Source organism: Ursus maritimus (assembly GCF_017311325.1).
Source record: "Ursus maritimus isolate PB19 chromosome X unlocalized genomic scaffold, ASM1731132v1 scaffold_X1, whole genome shotgun sequence".
NCBI lineage: Eukaryota > Metazoa > Chordata > Mammalia > Carnivora > Ursidae > Ursus > Ursus maritimus.
This window is the reverse complement of record NW_024423319.1, coordinates 78,921,888-78,942,681: the sequence shown is the minus strand read 5'-3', so window position 1 is coordinate 78,942,681 and position 20,794 is coordinate 78,921,888. Positions and strand designations below refer to the sequence as shown.

At 38.6% G+C, this 20,794-nt stretch overlaps 1 protein-coding gene across 2 annotated transcripts in view; it reads right to left on the bottom strand.

Annotated features, from left to right (window-relative positions):
• Positions 1-20,794, bottom strand: part of PHF8 (PHD finger protein 8) — a 105,277-nt gene that overhangs the window by 38,890 nt on the left and 45,593 nt on the right. For both annotated transcript variants that reach the window (XM_008710832.2, XM_008710833.2), the window contains 4 exons: positions 16,298-16,476; positions 15,922-16,007; positions 15,242-15,375; positions 14,328-14,641 (listed from right to left, as the gene is read on the bottom strand). In XM_008710832.2, the coding sequence (XP_008709054.2) occupies positions 14,328-14,641; positions 15,242-15,375; positions 15,922-16,007; positions 16,298-16,476 (713 nt within the window). The remainder of the gene's footprint in view (positions 1-14,327; positions 14,642-15,241; positions 15,376-15,921; positions 16,008-16,297; positions 16,477-20,794) is intronic.

Genomic DNA, 20,794 nt, shown 5'->3' with positions numbered 1-20,794 from the left:
AGTAAGGGGATGGAGTACCATCTTTCACACAAATGGACCTCAAAAGAAAGCTGGGGTAGCAATTCTCATATCAGATAAATTGGATTTTAAACTACAGACTATAGTTAGAGACGCAGAAGGGCACTATATTATTCTTAAAGGAAGTATTCAACAAGTGAATATGACAATTATAAATATATATGCCCCCAACAGGGGAGCAGCAAGATACACAAGCCAACTCTTAACCAGAATAAAGAGACATATAAATAAAAATACATTAATAGTAGGGGACCTCAACACTCCACTATCAGAAATAGACAGAACACCCTGGCAAAAACTAAGCAAAGAATCAAAGGCTTTGAATGCCATACTCGACGAGTTGGACCTCATAGATATATATAGAACACTACACCCCAGAACCAAAGAATACTCATTCTATTCTAATGCTCATGGAACATTCTCAAGAATAGACCATGTTCTGGGACACAAAACAGGTCTCAACCGATACGAAAAGATTGAAATTATCCCCTGCATATTCTCAGACCACAATGCTCTGAAATTGGAACTCAACCACAAGGAAAAATTTGGAAGAAACTCAAACACTTGGAGACTAAGAACCATCCAGCTCAGGAATGACTCGATAAATCAGGAAATCAAAAATCAAATTAATCAATTTATGGAGACCAATGAGAATGAAAACACAATGGTCCAAAACCTATGGGATACTGCAAAGACAGTCCGTAGGGGGAAATACATAGCCATCCAAGCCTCACTCAAAAGAATAGAAAAATCTAAAATGCAGTTCTTATTTTCTCACCTCAAGAAGTTGGAACAGCAACAGAGGGACAGGTCTAATCCACTCTCGAGGAAGCAGTTGACCAAAATTAGAGCAGAAATCAATGAATCAGAAAACAGAAGTACAGTAGAGCAGATCAACAGGACTAGAAGTTGGTTCTTTGAGAGAATCAATAAAATTGACAACCACTGGCAAGACTTATCCAAAAGAAAAGAGAAAGGACCCAAATTATTAAAATTATGAATGAAAAAGGAGAGGTCACGACCAACACCATTGAAATTGGAAGGATTATTAGAAATTTTTATCAACAGCTATATGCCAATAAACTAAGCAATCTGGAAGAGATGGAATCCTTCCTGGAAACCTATAAACTACCAAGATTGAAACAGGAAGAAATTGATTTCTTAAACAGGCCAATTAATTATGAAGAAATTGAGTCAGTGATAAACAACCTTCCAAGTAACAAAACTCCAGGCCCAGACGGTTTTCCTGGGGAATTCTACCAAACATTCAAAGAAGAAATAATACCTATTCTCCGAAAGCTATTTCAAAAAATAGAAACAGAAGGAAAGCTACCAAACTCATTCTATGAGGCCAATATTACCTTGATCCCCAAACCAGGCAAAGACCCCCTCAAAAAGGAGAATTACAGACCGATTTCCCTAATGAATATGGACGCCAAAATCCTCAACAAGATACTTGCTAATAGAATCCAACAGTACATTAAAAGGATTATCCATCACGATCAAGTGGGATTCATACCTGGGATGCAAGCGTGGTTCAATATTCGCAAATCAATCAGCGTGATACATCATATCAACAAGAAAAGACTCAGGAACCATATGATCCTCTCAATCGATGCCGAAAAAGCATTTGACAAAATACAGCATCCTTTCCTGATTAAAACCCTTCAGAGTGTAGGAATAGAAGGTACATTTCTCAATCTCATAAAAGCCATCTATGAAAAGCCTACTGCAAATATTATTCTCAATGGGGAAAAGCTGGAAGCCTTTCCCTTAAGATCAGGAACTCGACAAGGATGCCCACTCTCGCCACTATTATTCAACATAGTACTAGAAGTCCTTGCAACAGCAATCAGACGACAAAAAGGGATCAAAGGTATTCAAATCGGCAAAGAAGAAGTCAAAATGTCTCTCTTTGCAGATGACATGATACTCTATATGGAAAACCCAAAAGAAGCCACTCCCAAACTATTAGAAGTTATAGAGCAATTCAGTAACGTGGCGGGATACAAAATCAATGCTCAGAAATCAGTTGCATTTCTATACACGAATAACGAGACCGAAGAAAGAGAAATTAGGGAATCCATCCCATTTACAATAGCACCAAAAACCATACGTTACCTTGGAATTAACTTAACCAGAGACGTAAAGGACCTATATTCTAGAAACTATAAATCACTCTTGAAAGACATTGAGGAAGACATAAAAAGATGGAAAGATATTCCATGCTCATGGATCGGAAGAATTAACATAGTTAAAATGTCCATGCTACCCAGAGCAATCTACACTTTCAATGCTATCCCGATCAAAATACCAAGGACATTTTTCAAAGAACTGGAACAAACAGTCCTTAAATTTGTATGGAAACAGAAAAGGCCCCGAATCTCCAAGGAACTGTTGAAAAGGAAAAACAAAGCTGGGGGCATCACAATGCCGGATTTCGAGCTGTACTACAAAGCTGTGATCACAAAGACAGCATGGTACTGGCACAAAAACAGACACATAGACCAATGGAACAGAATAGAGAGCCCAGAAATGGACCCTCGGCTCTTTGGGCAACTAATATTTGATAAAGCAGGAAAAAACATCCGGTGGGAAAAAGACAGTCTCTTCAATAAATGGTGCTGGGAAAATTGGACAGCTACATGCAAAAGAATGAAACTTGACCACTCTCTCACACCATACACAAAAATAAACTCCAAATGGATGAAAGACCTCGATGTGAGACAGGAATCCATCAAAATTCTAGAGGAGAACATAGGCAGCAACCTCTACGACATTGGCCAAAGCAACCTTTTTCATGACACATCCCCAAAGGCAAGAGAAACAAAAGATAAAATGAACTTATGGGACTTCATCAAGATTAAAAGCTTCTGCACAGCCAAGGAAACAGTCAGAAAAACTAAGAGGCAGCCCACGGAATGGGAGAAGATATTTGCAAATGACACTACAGATAAAGGACTGGTATCCAAGATCTACAAAGAACTTCTCAAACTCAATACACGAGAAACAAATAAACAAATCAAAAAATGGGCAGAAGATAAGAACAGACACTTTTCCAATGAAGACATACAAATGGCTAACAAACACATGAAAAAATGTTCAAAATCATTAGCCATCAGGGAAATTCAAATCAAAACCACACTGAGATACCACCTTAGGCCAGTTAGAATGGCAAAAATAGACAAGGCAAGAAACAACAATTGTTGGAGAGGATGTGGAGAAAGGGGATCCCTCCTACATTGTTGGTGGGAATGCAAGTTGGTACAGCCACTCTGGAAAACAGTGTGGAGGTCCCTTAAAAAGTTAAAAATTGAGCTACCCTATGACCCAGCCATTGCACTACTGGGTGTTTACCCCAAAGATACAGACGTAGTGAAGAGAAGGGCCATATGCACCGCAATGTTCATAGCAGCAATGTCCACAGTAGCTAAATCGTGGAAGGAGCCGAGATGCTCTTCAACAGATGACTGGATTAAGAAGTTGTGGTCCATATATACAATGGAATATTACTCAGCTATCAGAAAGAACGAGTTCTCAACATTTGCTGCAACATGGACGGCACTGGAGGAGATAATGCTAAGTGAAATAAGTCAAGCAGAGAAAGACAACTATCATATGATTTCTCTCATCTATGGAACATAAGAACTAGGATGATCAGTAGGGGAAGAAAGGGATAAAGAAAGGGGGGGTAATCAGAAGGGGGAATGAAACATGAGAGACTATGGACTATGAGAAACAAACTGAGGACCTCAGAAGGGAGGGGGGTGGGGGAATGGGATAGACCGGTGATGGGTAGTAAGGAGGGCACGTATTGCATGGTGCACTGGGTGTTATACGCAACTAATGTATCATCGAGCTTTACATCGGAAACCAGGGATGTACTGTATGGTGACTAACATAATATAATAAAAAATCATTAAAAAAAAAAAAAAAAGCTTGTGGCAACCCCAGACAGGCCCTTTAACAGCATAGGGACCAAACCCTGCCCTGTGTGCCCAAAGTAGGCAGAGAGGGCCATTGCAACCAATTGGACTGAAGGCAAACACAGATGAGCTACAATAGTAGGGCACATGCACTCACATAGGAGACACCCCTAAATTTCCTGGTTCTGGTGAACAGGAAGCATTGTGCTACATGGTACTACAAGACCTCTTCTTCATAAGGCCACTACTTTCAAGATCAGGTAATGTAGCCTAATTTCCTAATACACAGAAACAAAGACAGTCAGACAAAATGAGAAGACAGAGGAATATGTATCAAATGAAAGAACAGGACAAAACCACAGAAAAAGAGCTAAATGAAATGAAGATAAGTAATATGCCTGATAGAAAATTCTAAGTAATGGTCACAAAAATACTCACTGGACTTGAGAAAAGAGTGGAGGATCTCAGTGAGACCTTTAACAAACAGAAAATATAAAAAAGAACCAGTGAGACATGAAGAACTCAATAACTGAAATAAAAATATACTAGAAGGACTCAATTATAGATTAGAGGAGGCAGGAGAATGGATCAGCAATCTGGAAGACAAGGTAATGGAAAGCAACCAAGCTGAACAGCAAAAGAAAAAAACGAGAATAGATTAAGGAACTCCGTGACATCAATCAAGTGTGATAACATTCACATTATAGGGATTGCAGAAGAAGAAGAAAAGAGAGAGACGAGGGGGCAGAAAATTTATTTGAAGAAATAATAGCTGAAAACTTCCCTAATCTGGGGTAGGAAACAGATACCCTGATCCTGGAGGCACAGAGAGCACCCAACAAAATTAACCCAAGGAGGTCCATTCCAAGACACATAGTAATTACAATGGCAAAAAGTGGTGATAAAGAGAATTTTAAAAGCAGTAAGAGAAAACAGAACAGTTACATACAAGAGAAACCCCATAAGGCTATCAGCTGATTTTTCAGCGGAAACTTGTCAGGCCAGATGAAAGTGGCGTGATACATTCAAAGTGCCAAAAGGAAAAAACTTGCAACCAAGAATACTCTACACGCCAAGGATATCATTCACAATAGAAAGACAGATAAAGAGTTTCCCAGGGGCGCCTGGGTGGCTCAGTCATTAAGTGTCTGCCTTCAGCTCAGGGTATGATCCCGGGGTTCTGGGATCGAGCCCCGCATCAGGCTCCCTGCTCCGCTGGGAGCCTGCTTCTTCCTCTCCCACTCCCTCTGTTTGTGTTCCCTCTCTTGCTGGCTGTCTCTCTCTCTCTCTGTCAAATAAATAAATAAAAATCTAAAAAAAAAAAAGAGTTTCCCAGCCAAGGGTGCCTGAGTGGCTTAGTTGGTTAAACATCTTGACTCTTGATTTCAGCTCAGATCATGATCTGAGGGCTGTGAGATTAAGCCCCACACCAGGCTCCACACTGCACATGGAGCCTGCTTGAGAGTCTCTTCTTTCTCTCCCTCTGTTCCTCTCTCTACTCCCTCTCTTTAAAAAAAAGTTTCCCAGCCAAACAAAGGTTAAAGGAGTTCACCACCAATAAACCAGCCCTGCAAGAAATGTTAAAGGGAAATCTTTGAGTGGAAAGAGAAGGTCATAATCATGAGTAAGCAAATAATGGGGAAAATTTTCACAGGTAAAATGTAAACACATAATAAAAGTAGTACATGAATCTCTTATCAAACCAGTAGGGAGGTTAAAGCACAAAAACAGTAAAATCAATTATACCTATAAAAACTCAAAAACTCAAACAAAATCAGAATGAAGGAGGAGAAATAACAACCACACCATAGAAATACAAAGGATTATAAGAACACTATGAAAAATTATATGTCAACAAATTGGACAGCCCAGGAAAAAATGGATAAATTCCTAGAAAAATATAACCTTTTTCAGGAAGAAATAGAAAATCTGAACTGACTGATTACCAGCAATGAAATTGAATCAATAATCCAAAAACTCCCAACAAACAAGTCTAGGAACAGATGGCTTCACAAGTGAATTCTACCAAACATTTAAAGAAGTGTTAATACCTACCTATTCTTCTTGAATTATTTCAAAAAAATTGAAGAGGAAGGAAACCTTCCAAATTCATTCTGCAAAGCCACCATAACCCAATACCAAAACCAGATAAACACACTAAAAAAGGAAAACTACAGGCCAGTATCTCTGATAAACACAGATGCAAAAATCCTCAACAAAAGAGTAGCAACCTGAATCCAACAATATATTAAAAAAATCATTTACCACGCTCAAGTGGAATTTATTCCCAGGATGCAAGGGTGGTTCAATATTCACAAATCCATCAACATGATACATCGTATCAATAAGATAAAACCATATGATCATTTTAATAGATGTAGAAAAAGCATTTGACAAAGTACAACAGCCATTCATGATATAAATCCTCAACAAAGTAGGTTTAGAAGGAACATACCTCAACATAATAAAGGCCATCTATGAAAAACCCACAGCAAGCATCATACTCAGGAGAAACTGAGAGCTTTTCCCCTAAGATCAGGAACAAGATAAGGATGTCCACTTTTACCACTTTTATTCAACATAGTACTATAAGTCCTAGCCGTTACAGTCACACAAGAAAAAGAAAGAAAGAGTATCCAGATTGGTAAGGAAAAAATAAAAGTTTCATTATTTGCAGATGACATAATACTATAATAGAAAACCCTAAAGACACCACCAAAAATCTATGAGAACTGATAGATGAATTCAGTAAAGTTGCAGGAAACAAAATTAAACACACAGAAACCTGTTGCATTTCTATATACTAAAAATTAAGTAGCAAAAAGAGAAATTAAGAAAACAAATCCAGTTACAATTGCACCAAAAATAATAAAATACCTAGGCATGAACTAAATTAATAAAGTGAAAGACCTGTATTTTTAAACTATAAAACAATGATGAAAGAAATTGAAGATGACACAAACAAACGGAAAGATATTTCATGCCCATGGATTGGGAGAACAAATATTGTTAAAATGTCCATACTACCCAAAGCAATCTACAGATCTAATGTAATCCCTTTCAAAATACCAAAAACATTTTCTCACAGAACTAGAACAAATAATACTAAAATCTGCATGGAGCCAAAAAAGACCCTGAATAGCCAAAGCAACCTTAAGAAAGAAGAACAAAGCAGCAAAACTGGAAGTATCACAATCCCAAATTTCAAAATATATTACAAAGTTGCAGTAATCAAAACGGTATGGTATGGGCACAAAAACAGACACACCGATCAATCAAAGAGAATAGAGAACCCAGAAATAAGCCCACACTCATAGAGTCAATTAATCCACAACAAAGGAGGCAAGAATATACAACGGGGAAAAGACAGTCTCTTCAACAAATGGTAATGGGAAAACAGGACAGCTACATGCCAAAGAATGAAACTGGACCATTTTCACTGGACCATACACAAAAATATACTCAAAATGGATTAAGGACCTAAATGTGAAACCTGAAACCATAAAACTCCTAGAAGTAAACACAGGCAGTAATCTCCTTGACATTGGATGTAGAAATATTTTTCTAGATGTCTCTTCAGGCAAGGGGAACTAAAGTAAAATTAAACTATTTGGACTACACCAAAATACAAAGCTTTTGCAGAGCAGAGGAAACCATCAACAAAACAAAAAGGCAACCTACAGAATGGGAGAAGATATTTGCAAATGATATATTCAATAAGGGGCTAATATCCAAAAAACATAAAAAAATTTCTACAACTCAACACCAAAAAACCCCCAAATAATCTGATTTAAAAATGGGCAGAGGACCTGAAAGGACATTTTTCCAAAAAAGACATACAAATGGCCAACAGACACATGAAAGATGTTCAATATCACTAATCATCATGGAAATGCAGATCAAAACTATACTGAGATATATCTTACATCTGTCAGGATGGCTAAAATCAAAGACAAGAAATAACAACTGTTGGCAAGGATGCAGAGAAAAGGGAACTCTTGTGTACTGTTGGTGGGAATGCAAAATGGTGTGGCCACTGTGGAAAACAGTATGGAGGTTCTCACAATTAAAAAGAATTACCACATGATCCAGTAATTCCACTACTGGGTATTTACCCAAAGAAAATGAAACACTAATTTGAAAAGATATATGCACTCCAATGTTTATTGCAGCGTTATTTATAATAGCCATGATAAGGATGCAACTCAGCCGGAGGTAAGTCCATCCACAGATGAATGAATAAAGAAGATACAAGACTGAGATATTATCTATCTATCTATCTATACACACACACACACACACACACACACACACACACACACACACACACACACTGGACTATTACTCAGCCACAGAAAAGAATAAGATCCTGCCATTTGCAACAATGTAGAGGGACCTACAGAGTAGAACGCTAAGTGAAATAAGTCAGTAAGGGAAAGATAAATACCATATGATTTCACTCATTTAAGAAACAAAACAAAGGGACAAGCAAACAAAAAACCAGAATCTTAAATACAGAGAACAAACTGCTGGTTGCCAGGGGAGGTGGTTAGGGGGAATGGGTGAAATAGATAAAGGGGATTAAGAGTACACCTACTTTTTTAAAAAGATTTTATTTCTTTATTTGATGGGGTGGGGGACACAAGCAGGGGAGTGGGAGAGGGAGAAGCAGGCTCTCCACTGAGCAGGGAGCCCAACACGGGGCTCGATCCCAGGACCCTGGGACCATGATCTGAGCCAAAGGCAGACACTTAACTGAGACACCCAGGCACTCAAAAGTACACTTATCCTGATGAGCACTGAGTAATGTACAGAACTGCTGAATCATTATATTGTATACCTGAAACTAATATAATACTCTATGTTAATTATACCTCAATAAAAAATATATGCAAAGTCATTCAAAGTGTCTTTTAAAGACATCTCAAAAAAGAAGATATATGCATGAATGGGCAACAGATACATCATTAGCCATTAGACAAGCCATTAAATGAGCTATTCACTATATGCTTATTAGGATGGCTAAAATAAATTCAATGACAACACCAAGTGCTGACAGGCATGTGGAACAATTGAAACTCTCACACATTACTGGTAGGAATGTAAAATGGCACAACCACTCTGAGAAACACCTTGGCCATTTCTTAAACACTGACCATACAGTCCAGGAATCCCATTCTAAGGCATTTACCTAGAGAAATGAAAAGTCATGTTTACACAAAAGCCTGCATGTGCATGTTCATAGCAGCTTAATTCATAATCACCCAAAGTTGGAAACCCAAATGTCCTTCAGTGAGTGAATGGATAAAGAAACTGTGGTATACAATGGACTACAGCAACAAAAAGGAACAATCTATTGAAACACAGCAACATGGATGAATCTTAAGGGCATTATGCTAAGTGATAGAAGCTAATCTGAAAATATTACATATGGTGCAACTCCATTTACATGACATCCTGGCAAAGGCAAAAACCATAGGCATGGAGAAGAGCTCAGTGGTTGCCAGGTGTTAGGGGTAGAGGGAGGGCATGACTACTAAGGGACAACATCAGGGAGTTTGAGGAGGTTCTGTATGCTCATTTTGGTGGTGGTTACAAGAATCTAAACATGTGTATACCAACAAAGCCAATTTTACTTTATGCTAATTTAAAAAATAAAATTTTAAAAACCCTTTATCAAAAGGGAAAACAGACTGAAAATAAAGGAAAAGAGCTTTCAACCTGAGATGTTGTACAAAGAACATTAAGAGAAAGGAGTAAAATAAAACCAGAAATTAACAATAAACAAACATGATTAGTAATCAAACTAAACAAAATTGTTGAACACCATGATCAAGTATAGCCAATCACAAGAAGGAAATGTCAACTCAAAAGCAGTAATTCTATTACTTACTGTAAACTACCATTAACAAATTAACAGAGAAAAACTATATATTTATAATCAAAAGACACCAAAAACCGTTTGCTAAAACCTAATTCCATTTCTGATTTAAAAAAAAACCAAAAACCTCTCAAACTAGAGATAGATACTCCCCTAAACTTCATGAACATAGCCTACCAGAGACCTACAGAACCCTATGTATTAAGTGGAAAAACACTGGCAGCATTACCTTTAATGGCAGAAACAAGACAAGGATGCCCCCTATCACTGTGACTGCTCAACACCAATAAAACTAGAAAAATCTAGACGTATGAATATGTGAAAGAAAAGGGATATTATGAACTAAATTGTGTCTCCCCACACCCCCCCCCAAATTCATATGTTGAGTTCCTAACCCCCAGTACTTCAGAATATGACTGTATTTGGAGATAAGGCTTTCAAAGACATAATTAAGTTAAAATGAGGCCAACAGGGTGGGCCCTAATCCAACTTGACTATGTCCTTTTAAGAAGAGATTAGGATATACACAAGGACATCAGGGGCCAGTGTTCACAAAGGGAAGATGAAAAGAGGAAGCAGCAAGAGGATGGTCATCTGCAAGCCAAGGAGAGGCCTCAGAGGGAACCCAACACCGCTAGCACTTCGATCTTGGACTTCTGGCCTCCAGAACCGTGAGAAAATAAATTTCTGTTGTTTAAGCCATCCAGTCTGTGGTATTTTGTTATGGTAGCTCTAGCAGACTAAGATAGGGGACATAGATCACCTACCTCAAGAGCCCGACAATTAACTGAAAAATTAATAGAACTCGTAAGAGTAGAGTAAGGAAGTCTGATACAGGATCAAAATGGAAAAATCAATTATTTTCCTGCATACTTGCAACAGCGAAATGGAAAATGTAATAGATAAAAAGATGTCACTTTCAACAGGAATCAAACTAAAAAACACCTAGTAAATAAACTGAAGAAGAGATATGTAAGAAAACCCGAATAGAGAGACTGACTATGGTTGAAGACAGAAGGACAAGATGGCCTGTTCTGTGACTGCTCGTGCCCAAAAGGTAAATAGCAGAATGACATCAAAGCCATCCAGAAGTTGCTCTGGTTCAAAAGCAGTTCTCCCTGGCATGTTATTTTTAACCAATCACTAATGAATTTTCTCACAAATTACCGAGAAAGCCTTAGCAATATATGAATACCTACAGACAAAAGCCCAAAATCTTGCAATAGTGCCTCCCATTAGAGGAAGAGCAAATGGTGCCTTTGTTTTCTACAAAATTAAGCTCTGGTGGGAGAAGAGGATGGCTAAGAAAGCAGATGAGGAAACTGTGGAGACACCTGCCCTGTGTTTAAAAAGCCAGAAGGATTGCTGAAGATTAGGCCCTGGATCAGATTTTAATTTGATGATGCTGATATCTATCTTAAGCAAATGCCCTCAAAAACCTACATCTGCAAGAAGGAAGCCTCAGCTCAGGGGTTAAAGCTACAAAGAACCCACTGACTCTGATGCTAGGTGCAAATGCCAATGCCTTTGCTAACTGGGCAAGGATTATTATTAGGACTGCCATTATTTGGGTGCTTTGGCTTCAAAGCCACAGAAATTTTGAGGCATGTGCCCCTAACCCTCTTTTTCTTGTAAGCCCTATTATTTTTAATGTACAAGTTTTCAGGACATGAAGTTTTTCAAGAATACATACATCCCATCATAGCAGAAAGGCCTCTGATGAAAGATGATGGTTTCCACAAATTTATCTACCAATGCCATGCAATCCTAATAAAAAAAAAATCCCAAAAGGATTTTCCATGGAATTTGACAAACTGATTCTAAAATCCATCTGGAATAGAAAAAAACTCAATAATGGCCCAGAAATTCTGGAAAAATAAGAACAAGTAGGTTGGCATCTCCTTATTAAACTGCCTTTCTGTCGCTTACTGTCACTGGGCAGAGCAGGAAGCAGAGGGGAGTAGTTAGACCAGGGGCAGATGTTTTAGCTGTAGGTGGATGCAACTGTCTGCTGAAGGTAGGGTGAGTGGCCAGGGGAACTTGACATGCCCCTAAGATCAATCGAAGCTCCATTCAGAGATGATGGGCTTGCTGAACATCTGTGCTCTCCTTAGGTTTAATGCAAGTTCAGATACAAGGCCTATAGTAACTAACCTATGCGATATCCCAACAGAAATGGACAAATTTTATAGAACAGAAAAATAATAATATCTAACAGACAGCACTTACCACGTGCTAGGCAATGTCTTAAGTGCTTTATGTATATTACTTCTTTTAATCTTCACAACAACCTGTGAAGTAGGTACTATTCTAACAGAGAAGCAAAGAGTACTTGCCCAATGTCACAAAACTATTAAGGGACAGAGCTGGGAAAAGAGTAGAAAAACTAATCCACATACACATGGGAATTTAATTTATAGCAAAAGAGGAACTCAAACCACGGGGATAATGATGAACTAGTGAATAAACGTTGTCAGGGCAAATGACTACCCATATGGAAAAAATTAAGTTACATTCTTACCTCCCACAATTCACAAAACTTAATTCCAGAGAAAGAGATAAAATTTTAACGTGTCTACATGTTTTTGGTAAAAATATGTGAGTCTTCTTACAAGACAAAATACGAAAAAAACTGATAAAGGTAACTATGCAAAAACTGAAATCTACATGCTAAAAGATACCATAACTAAAATTAAAATACAAGCAACAGACTAAAAGAAAACATTCTGCAACATTTCCAGAATATATATTAGAAAAACGCTCTAAGAAATCTAGAATACATAGAGAACTACAAATCAATTTAAAAAAACCCCAACACCCTAATAGAAAAATGGGTGAAAGATTGAATGAATTATTTCACAGAAAACAAATAAAGAAGGGGCATCTGGGTGCTATAGTTGGTTAAGCAGCCAACTCTTGATTTGGGCTTGGGTTGTGATCTCAAGGCTGTGGAATTGAGCCCCGCATTGGACTCCACACTCAGTGCAGAGTCTGCTTGAGACTCTCTCCCTCTGCCTTTCCCCACCCCACGCATGCTCTCTCTCTCAAATAAGTAAATCTTTTTAAAAAAAGAAAGAAGAGCCAATAAACATATAAAACAAACTTAAACACCATTTTTTGCTATCAGATTTCCAAAAATTAAGATGACTGATAATATTCACTGCTGGTAAGGCTGATACACTGCTCATACACTGGCCCTTTCAGAGGGGAATTTGGCACTATTAACATTTATTTTGAATATACCCTTCAACCTAGCAGGTCTAGCTACCCTACAGAAATGTTAGCTGGCACATGGGCAAAAAGAGTTATTTACAAGAATTTTCATTGCAGCATTGTTAGTCAAACTATAAAATTAGAAACAACCTAAATAGAGAATGGTTAAAACTATGATGGCACATCTATGCTAAAGACTACTACACAACAGGTAGATTTCAATGTATTGATGAAGCAGATTTCTATGTACTGATGTTGAAAGATATCCAAGCAAGTTGTAGAACCATGAACACTACACACAACTGTATCTATTTGTATCTACATGTGGTTGTAAGTACAAGAAAATGAAAGGTATATATCAACTGATAACATAATTTACCTTTGGGTAACCTTTCTCAGAGAAAGAAGAGTATTAGTCAAAGAGCACTTTTGCTTTCTCTGTCTTGTTCAAATTTTAGTCAATGAGAATTAATTTAAAGGTGCTATATGCAACAAATGAATCACTGAACGTTATATCAAAAACTAATGATGTAGTATACGTTGGCTAAATGATTTTAAATACAATAATAATAATATTAAAACACACATTAAAGTCAGCTGCACTATACAAAAATGTGCATTATATAATGTAATATTTAACAAACCTTAGCTTTAAAAAAAGGTCATCTCTCAAATGTGAAAAGCCTGCCAAAAGTCATTATATACCTTTACAAGGAATGAACCAAACAACAGAGAAGGAAGTGGAAGTGATGGAAACAACATAGGAAAGAAGGTTTGAAAAAAGAGTTTCCAGCAAAGAAGATCAGACAATTTTAAAAATGGATGATAGCTGGGGCACCTAGGTGGCTCAGTCAGTTAAGTGCCCGACTTGATTTCAGCTCAGGTCATGATTTCAGGGTCGTGAGATCGAGCCCCGTGCTGGGCTCTACCCTCAGCACGGAGTCTGCTTGAGATTCTCTCTCCCTCTCCCCCCCCCATTTTCTCTGTTTCTCTGATAAATAAATAAATCTTTAAAAAATGGATGATAGCTAATTATTTTCTGAGGGTCTTCCATGAGCAAGACAAAGTGCCAGGTGCATTTTACAAGCATCATCTCTAATTCTTGCATCAACCTGTACAGATTTCCATTTTACAGATTAAGAAAACATGACCCAGAGAAAGCAAGCAACAAGCTTAAAGCAAGGTCTTTGCTCATTATTGTCACAGGCTGTCCTGGATTGGGACTGGGTTTGAGACTGGGGCTAAGGGGAGTACTTCTGGCCTGGACCCAAGTGCTCGGCTGCCCTTACTATACTCTGCATCCTTGAAGCATGCTCCCAAGCTGTCCTGTTCATCCAGACTGGCATTCTCTTCCTCCTCCTCGCTCTCGGTTCTCCAGTATGCTGGCCGCTTGATGGCCCGCTTCCCTGGGGTGCGCTGGGAAGCAGGACTGCTAGACACTGTGCCCAGCCCACTGCTGGAGCTCCCACTGCTTCGGTCCTGGCCCCCAGTCCACCAGGCCTGCAGGCTGGAGGTAGCTGGTGAGGATGATGAAGACTGCAGGTTGGCCATGCACAGCATGCCCTGGATAGCCTCCTGAGTGCTGGGAGAGGCAGGGGCCTCGCTGCAAGGGACAGAAGAGAAATGCTTGAGGGAGTTTCTCTAGTTGTTGGAGGAAACCAGTCATCAGAATAGTCAGGGAGGAGGGATAACAGCTATGGGGGTTAGGGTGGGAGGAAGGAGGAAAGGACCATTCCAGATGAGAAACCAGAAATTAAAACAACAGACCAAAGACTGTTTTCATGTAAAGGCCAGTCCTTCTTGCCCCAAGTCTTTCCACAGACAGCAAGGAAGGTGGCAAAAAGAGGGGTTCACCTCCCTCCCTATTCACCCATGCCGAATTCTTTCATTTTTTTTTTTAAAAAGGGCCCAGAGAAGGCCCAGTTTTCCTTCCATGCCTCTTCGAGCCCCTCTTCCAACCCCCAAATAACCCAAAACTAATCCTCCTTGAAGTTTATACATCTACTCTCTGTCAGATCTTAAGTTCCTCAGGATAGATTTCATGTCTACTTTATTCTCTCAGCCCGAATGCCCTTGTTAATTCTTTGTCCCTTTAAATGTCTCAATAAATATCTGCTGATTGGCTGATCTAGCCTTTTGGGTGGGGGGTGGGAGGATGTGCTGCCTGATCGCCTGGAAAGGGGAGATCAAAGCCAGTACTCACGTGAGGGCAGCATAGTCAGGTCCCCCCACCTGCCTGCTGGCCTTAAGCAGATCAAGAATTCCACCAGCGCCACTCCCATTCCCAAGCTTGCCTTCGACCCCTTCTACCATGTCCTCATCTGTGGTATAGTCCTCCTGTTGGGGAAAGAGGATATCACCCCAGCTGCTGAGGGCTGGTCTGGTAAGGCCCCGGTACAGTGCTGACATTTTCACTCCAGATGCTAATATCTTCTGAGCATCAAGTATAGACCAAGTACTAAGCAGAATATTCACTATTTCATTTTAATCTCCACAGCATCTTTGTGCGGTAGGTATTATTATTTTTTGTGTATGTGAGGTAGGTATTTTAACTCCTGCTTTACAGGTAAGGAAACTAAGGCTCAGGAAAGTAAATAAGTCATAACCAGATATTCCAAATCAGATACTCTTTCTGCTACATCACAATGCCTTTTATTCTACCCTGTATTAAAGGATTTTTAAAATATTTTAATTAAATTCTGGTCTTCCAGTTATATGCTCAGCTGCACCTCACTTAGCACACAATCTTTCATTTAATAAATATTTTAGGAATTGAATGCACAGGGTATCTTTCCCCACCCCACCCCTCAACTAAAACGACAATCTGTCTTCTGTCTCTGTAACCAGAATGTCAGAAGACCAGACAACGGGGCAGGCTCCTACCTCAATGTCAAACTCAACTTCTCCTGGTTCACGAACTCGGTTGGGGTCAGAGCAAGGCTTCGCACGGGGCAACTTCCGGGGAAATTCTAGAAAATAATGAAATGCACATATTGTGAAGCTAAGATTAGCATCTGAGCCAAACACTCAGGGGGAAAAAGAATATAATTTTCCTAAAAGTAATGGCCACAGACAACTAATTTAGGGAGGTTAGGAACTGGTTTATAAATAAATCTCTAGAGCAAAGAATACATGGAAGCCAAAAGAGCTGGTAAGTCAGAATGTTGACAAGCTCAGGCCTAAGGCCTTTGGCCTATCAAAAGGACCCAAAACAAATGTGAAATGGGCAGGCAAGGAACAAGAAAGAACAGGTACACACTTGGTCTTATTATCAGGGTAGCCTTCTCCTTTCCCAATCTCTCGTCAATCTGCAGTTCATCATCTGAATCCAAGTCAAATTCATCCTCCATCACCTGTTCAGCCACCAGCCTAGCCTTGTCTGCCTTCTTTGTGAGCTTGGCTCGCCGAGACTTGGATAAGCTCTTTACCCTCTTGGTACTAAAAAGAAAGAGAAGGAGAGCATAAAGACAGTCATATTCAATATTGTTAAGATGGCAATTCCCCCCAAATTGGTCTATAGATTCAACGCAATCCCTATCAAAATCCAGCTAATTTCTTTTATAGAAATTAATAAGCTGATACAAAAATGTATATAGGCATACAAAGGACTTAATATGGCCTAAAATATTTTGAAAAAGAACAAAGTTGGAGGACTTATCTGCTCAATTTCAAAATTTACTAAAAAGTAACAGTAGTCAAAGTAGTGTGATATTAGCAAAAGGATAAATATATACATCAATGGAACACAGCTGTGAGTCTAGAACCAATCCTTTAGTTCACGGTCAATTGATTTCTGCCAAAGATGCTAAGGCAATTCAGTGGGGAAAGGATGGTCTTTTCAACAAATGGTGCGGAGATAACTGGATGTCACATGCAAAAAACTGAACGTGGATTCTTACATCACACACAAAAATTTACTCAAAATGGATCCTAGATCTAAATGTAAAAGCTAAAACTATAAAACTTCTAGAAAAAAATATAGGAAACTATCTTTATGACCTGGGATTAGGTAAAATTCAAAACATTTGTGCTTCAAAAGACACCAGGAAGAAAATGAAAAGACAAGCCAAAGACTGGGAGGAAATATTTGCAAATCATTTACTTGGGAAAGGATTCGTATCCAGAATATTTAACTGTTAGAACTCAATAATAAGACAAACAAGCCAATTTAAAAATGAGCAAAAGATCTGAATAGACATTTCTCTAAAGATGATATACAAATGGCCAATAATCACACAAAAAGGTGCTCAGTATCATTAGTTACTAAGGAAATGCAAATGCAAACCACAACGAGATACCACTTAATACCCATTAGAATGGCCATAACAAAAAAGACAGACAATAACAATTGTTAGCCAGTATATTGCGGGTGGGAATGTAAAGTGGTACAGACATTTCAGAATAAATTTTGGCAGTTTCTCAAAGAGTTAAACATAAAGTTACCATGTGACCCAAAATTTTTACTCCTAAGTGAGAAACAGAAACATACGGCCATACAAAAACTTGCACACAAATGGTCATAGCACCACTATCCACAATAGCCAAAAAGTGGAATCAATCCAAGTAACTGTCAACTAGTTAATGGATAAACAAAGTGTGGTATATCCATACAATGGTGTACTATTCAGAAATAAAAGGAACCAATTAATGATACACCCTACATCGTTGATGAACCTCAAAAACATTATGCTAAGTGAAAGAAGCCAGACATAGAAGACCACATGCTATATTATTCCATTTGTATGATATGCCTAGAAAAGGCAAATCTACAGAGACAGAAAGTAGATTAGTGATTGCTTGGGCCTGGGGAAGAGAACCAAAGGACTAAATATAAGTATGAGGGATCTTCTTGGGGTGATAGAAATGTTCTAAAATTGGATTGTGGTGATAGTTGCATGTTCTTTAAATTTACTAAAAGTCATTTAATTGTATACTTAGAGCAGGTTAATTGTATGGTATGTAAAGTATACCTCAAAAAAGCTGTTAAAAATATGTAAAGGAAATGGGAAAACCCAAAAAAAGGCTTAAGTAATCCTATTACATATGGTAAACAGTATTAACCAGTACAAACTGCTGAAATAACCTTATATTTAAAAAAGAAACAAGTTTTGGTAAATCAGCATACCTGATACATACATTCAGCTAACAGTCATTTGGTGAACTGGCTTTCAGTAAATTGGCTGACATTTGATTGACCTGTTTCTAAATCTTTTTTTTTTTTTAAGATTTTATTTATTTGACAGAGATAGAGACAGCCAGCGAGAGAGGGAACACAAGCAGGGGGAGTGGGAGAGGAAGAAGCAGGCTCCCAGCGGAAGAGCCTGACGTGGGGCTCGATCCCAGAACTCCGGGATCACGCCCTGAGCCGAAGGCAGACACTTAACGACTGAGCCACCCAGGCGCCCCATGATTGACCTGTTTCTACCTACAGGGTTTTAGGAGGATTAAATGAGCTAATGCAGAGACCAACACATGGCAAGTGCCCAACAGTAGCTTACCTTGTAATTAAGTTCTCTGGGCCTCAGTTTCCACATTAATACAATAGGGATAACAACATTTACCTTACAGGGTTGTTGTGAGGACTAAATAAAATAGTGTACTAAACAGCTAAGATAAAGTCTGAGGGAGAGCAGGAGCTCAATAAATGGTAGCTATTTATACACTGATTTTTTATTAACTTTTAAATATGAAAAATGTCAAACACAGACAAAAATATAAAAGTATAACTAACTCTCATGTACCTTTCACCCAGCTAAGTTTCAGCAATTATCAACACATAGCCAACCTTGTTTCATCTACCCCTCAGTCCTTGAAAAACACTGGATAATTTTGGAGAAAAGCCCAGACATAATATCATATTGTCTGTAAATATTTCTATATCTTGTCTCTCTAGGTTCACATAACAGCAGTCTCTGGCAGCTGCAGGAGGTAATAGAAGCAGCATAAAGACGACCAGTGGGAAAGGGGAAAATATCTCATCATGTCCTCCATAGCCATTACAGGCTGGACCCTTAGGACTCTCAATTTTCTCCTCCCCAGGAGACCTACGATGGACCAACGCAGTGCTCAACAGTCTTTCTATTATTGTTTAGTAACTAGGTCTCAAACCCTAAGAATAGCTCTGCGGCTTTCAGAATCTGCCCTACTCTCACTCTCCCTTTTCCCTCATTTCCCAGCCAGGTGGACCTACTATACTTGCCCTTGGGATCTGAAGACCTTTTCCCACAAAAAGGCTATGAAGGTATCCTTGGCGCTTGTGTTCCTATACTGTTCATACTTTACTTGGCTCTTGACTGCTCCTATCTGGTGTTCTGAGTGTCCAGACGATCACACTTACTGTCTTCCTCTGCCTCCCTACCACCTGCCACTTAGCTTCTGGCTATACCCATACCATCATCACCACCACTACCCTTATCACCTTTCATCTTCAACATTTTAGTTGTAAGAGCTACCATTGATTAAGCATTTACTATGTGCCAGGCCCTGTGATAAGCGCTTGACATATCTCATTTAGTCCTCCAACAACCCTAGGGTAAAAGCTTCATCTATAGAAGAGATATAATGGGGACACTGAGATGCAGGGTTAATTAACTTGCCAAGGTCACACAGTGAATTCGTGTCAGAGCTGGGTCTCAAACTTGGGATTGTCTGATTCCCAAGCCCGTACTTTTTGTTGTGAACACTTTTATTTTATTCTTTTAGAAAATGTTCTGTTAGAAATTATTTTACTGTTAGAAAGTAATTTTACAGAATTTTTACAGAAATTATTATTTCTGTTAGAAAGTAATACATGCTCATTGTACAAAATTCAAATGCTATTGAAGTGAAAATTTCCTCTCCTGGCTCCCTTATACTACTTTGCAGAGATAACTACTCTTATAAGTTTGGTGTGACAAGTACAAAATATATAAAGAATATATTTATTTGCATGAATCTGTATGATTATCTCCAGAAGAAAATCATTGACACTGGTTATCAGTGGGGAGGGGAACTGGGGAACAGGGAGGGGCAGGAATAAAATTTTTCACTCTTGTATTGTTGCATACTTTTTCAATTTTAAACTGCATCTATTAAATTTTAAACCTCTTCAAAAAAGTTAAATTAAAAATAAAGAAATCTTGTATGCTACTTTTCTACACAAGCATACACACACACAACTTCTTAAAAAATTAAAATAGAACTATTACTAGGTATTATTTTGTAACCTGATTTTTTCACTTAAGAATATATCCCGGACACCTTTCCATGCCAACAGATATTAAACCCATTCTCTTTAACAGCTACATGGTATTCTGTTCTACAGAGGTACCATAATTCATTTAACCAACACTTACGAACACGTTTCTAATTACTTACTCTTACAATGATGCTGTGAACACTGAATATTTCTCTTAACACACCTGTGCAAATATTTCTGCAAAATTCCTAAAAATCTAATAGCAAAAGCTATATTAAAAAAACTAATGCTCTTAATCAGCATGCTATATTCCCTCTTATATCTGCCAGTGGTTCTGACCCACTGACTTGCTGAAATTTCGAGAACTTATACAAGACTTTTCTCAGACTGCCAATTAGATTCCAGGCCTCTCCCCCAACATTACCATGGTTCTCTGAACTAAGCAATGATATCTGATAATATCTGGGTATTTCCCGAAGTACAGTCCCTCCCCCACCCATGTCTCAGCCCCAGGTCCCAATTCTACACCCTGTCTCAGTGACATGTTGCCACTGACAGTTCCAGTATCTCTGTGCTCCT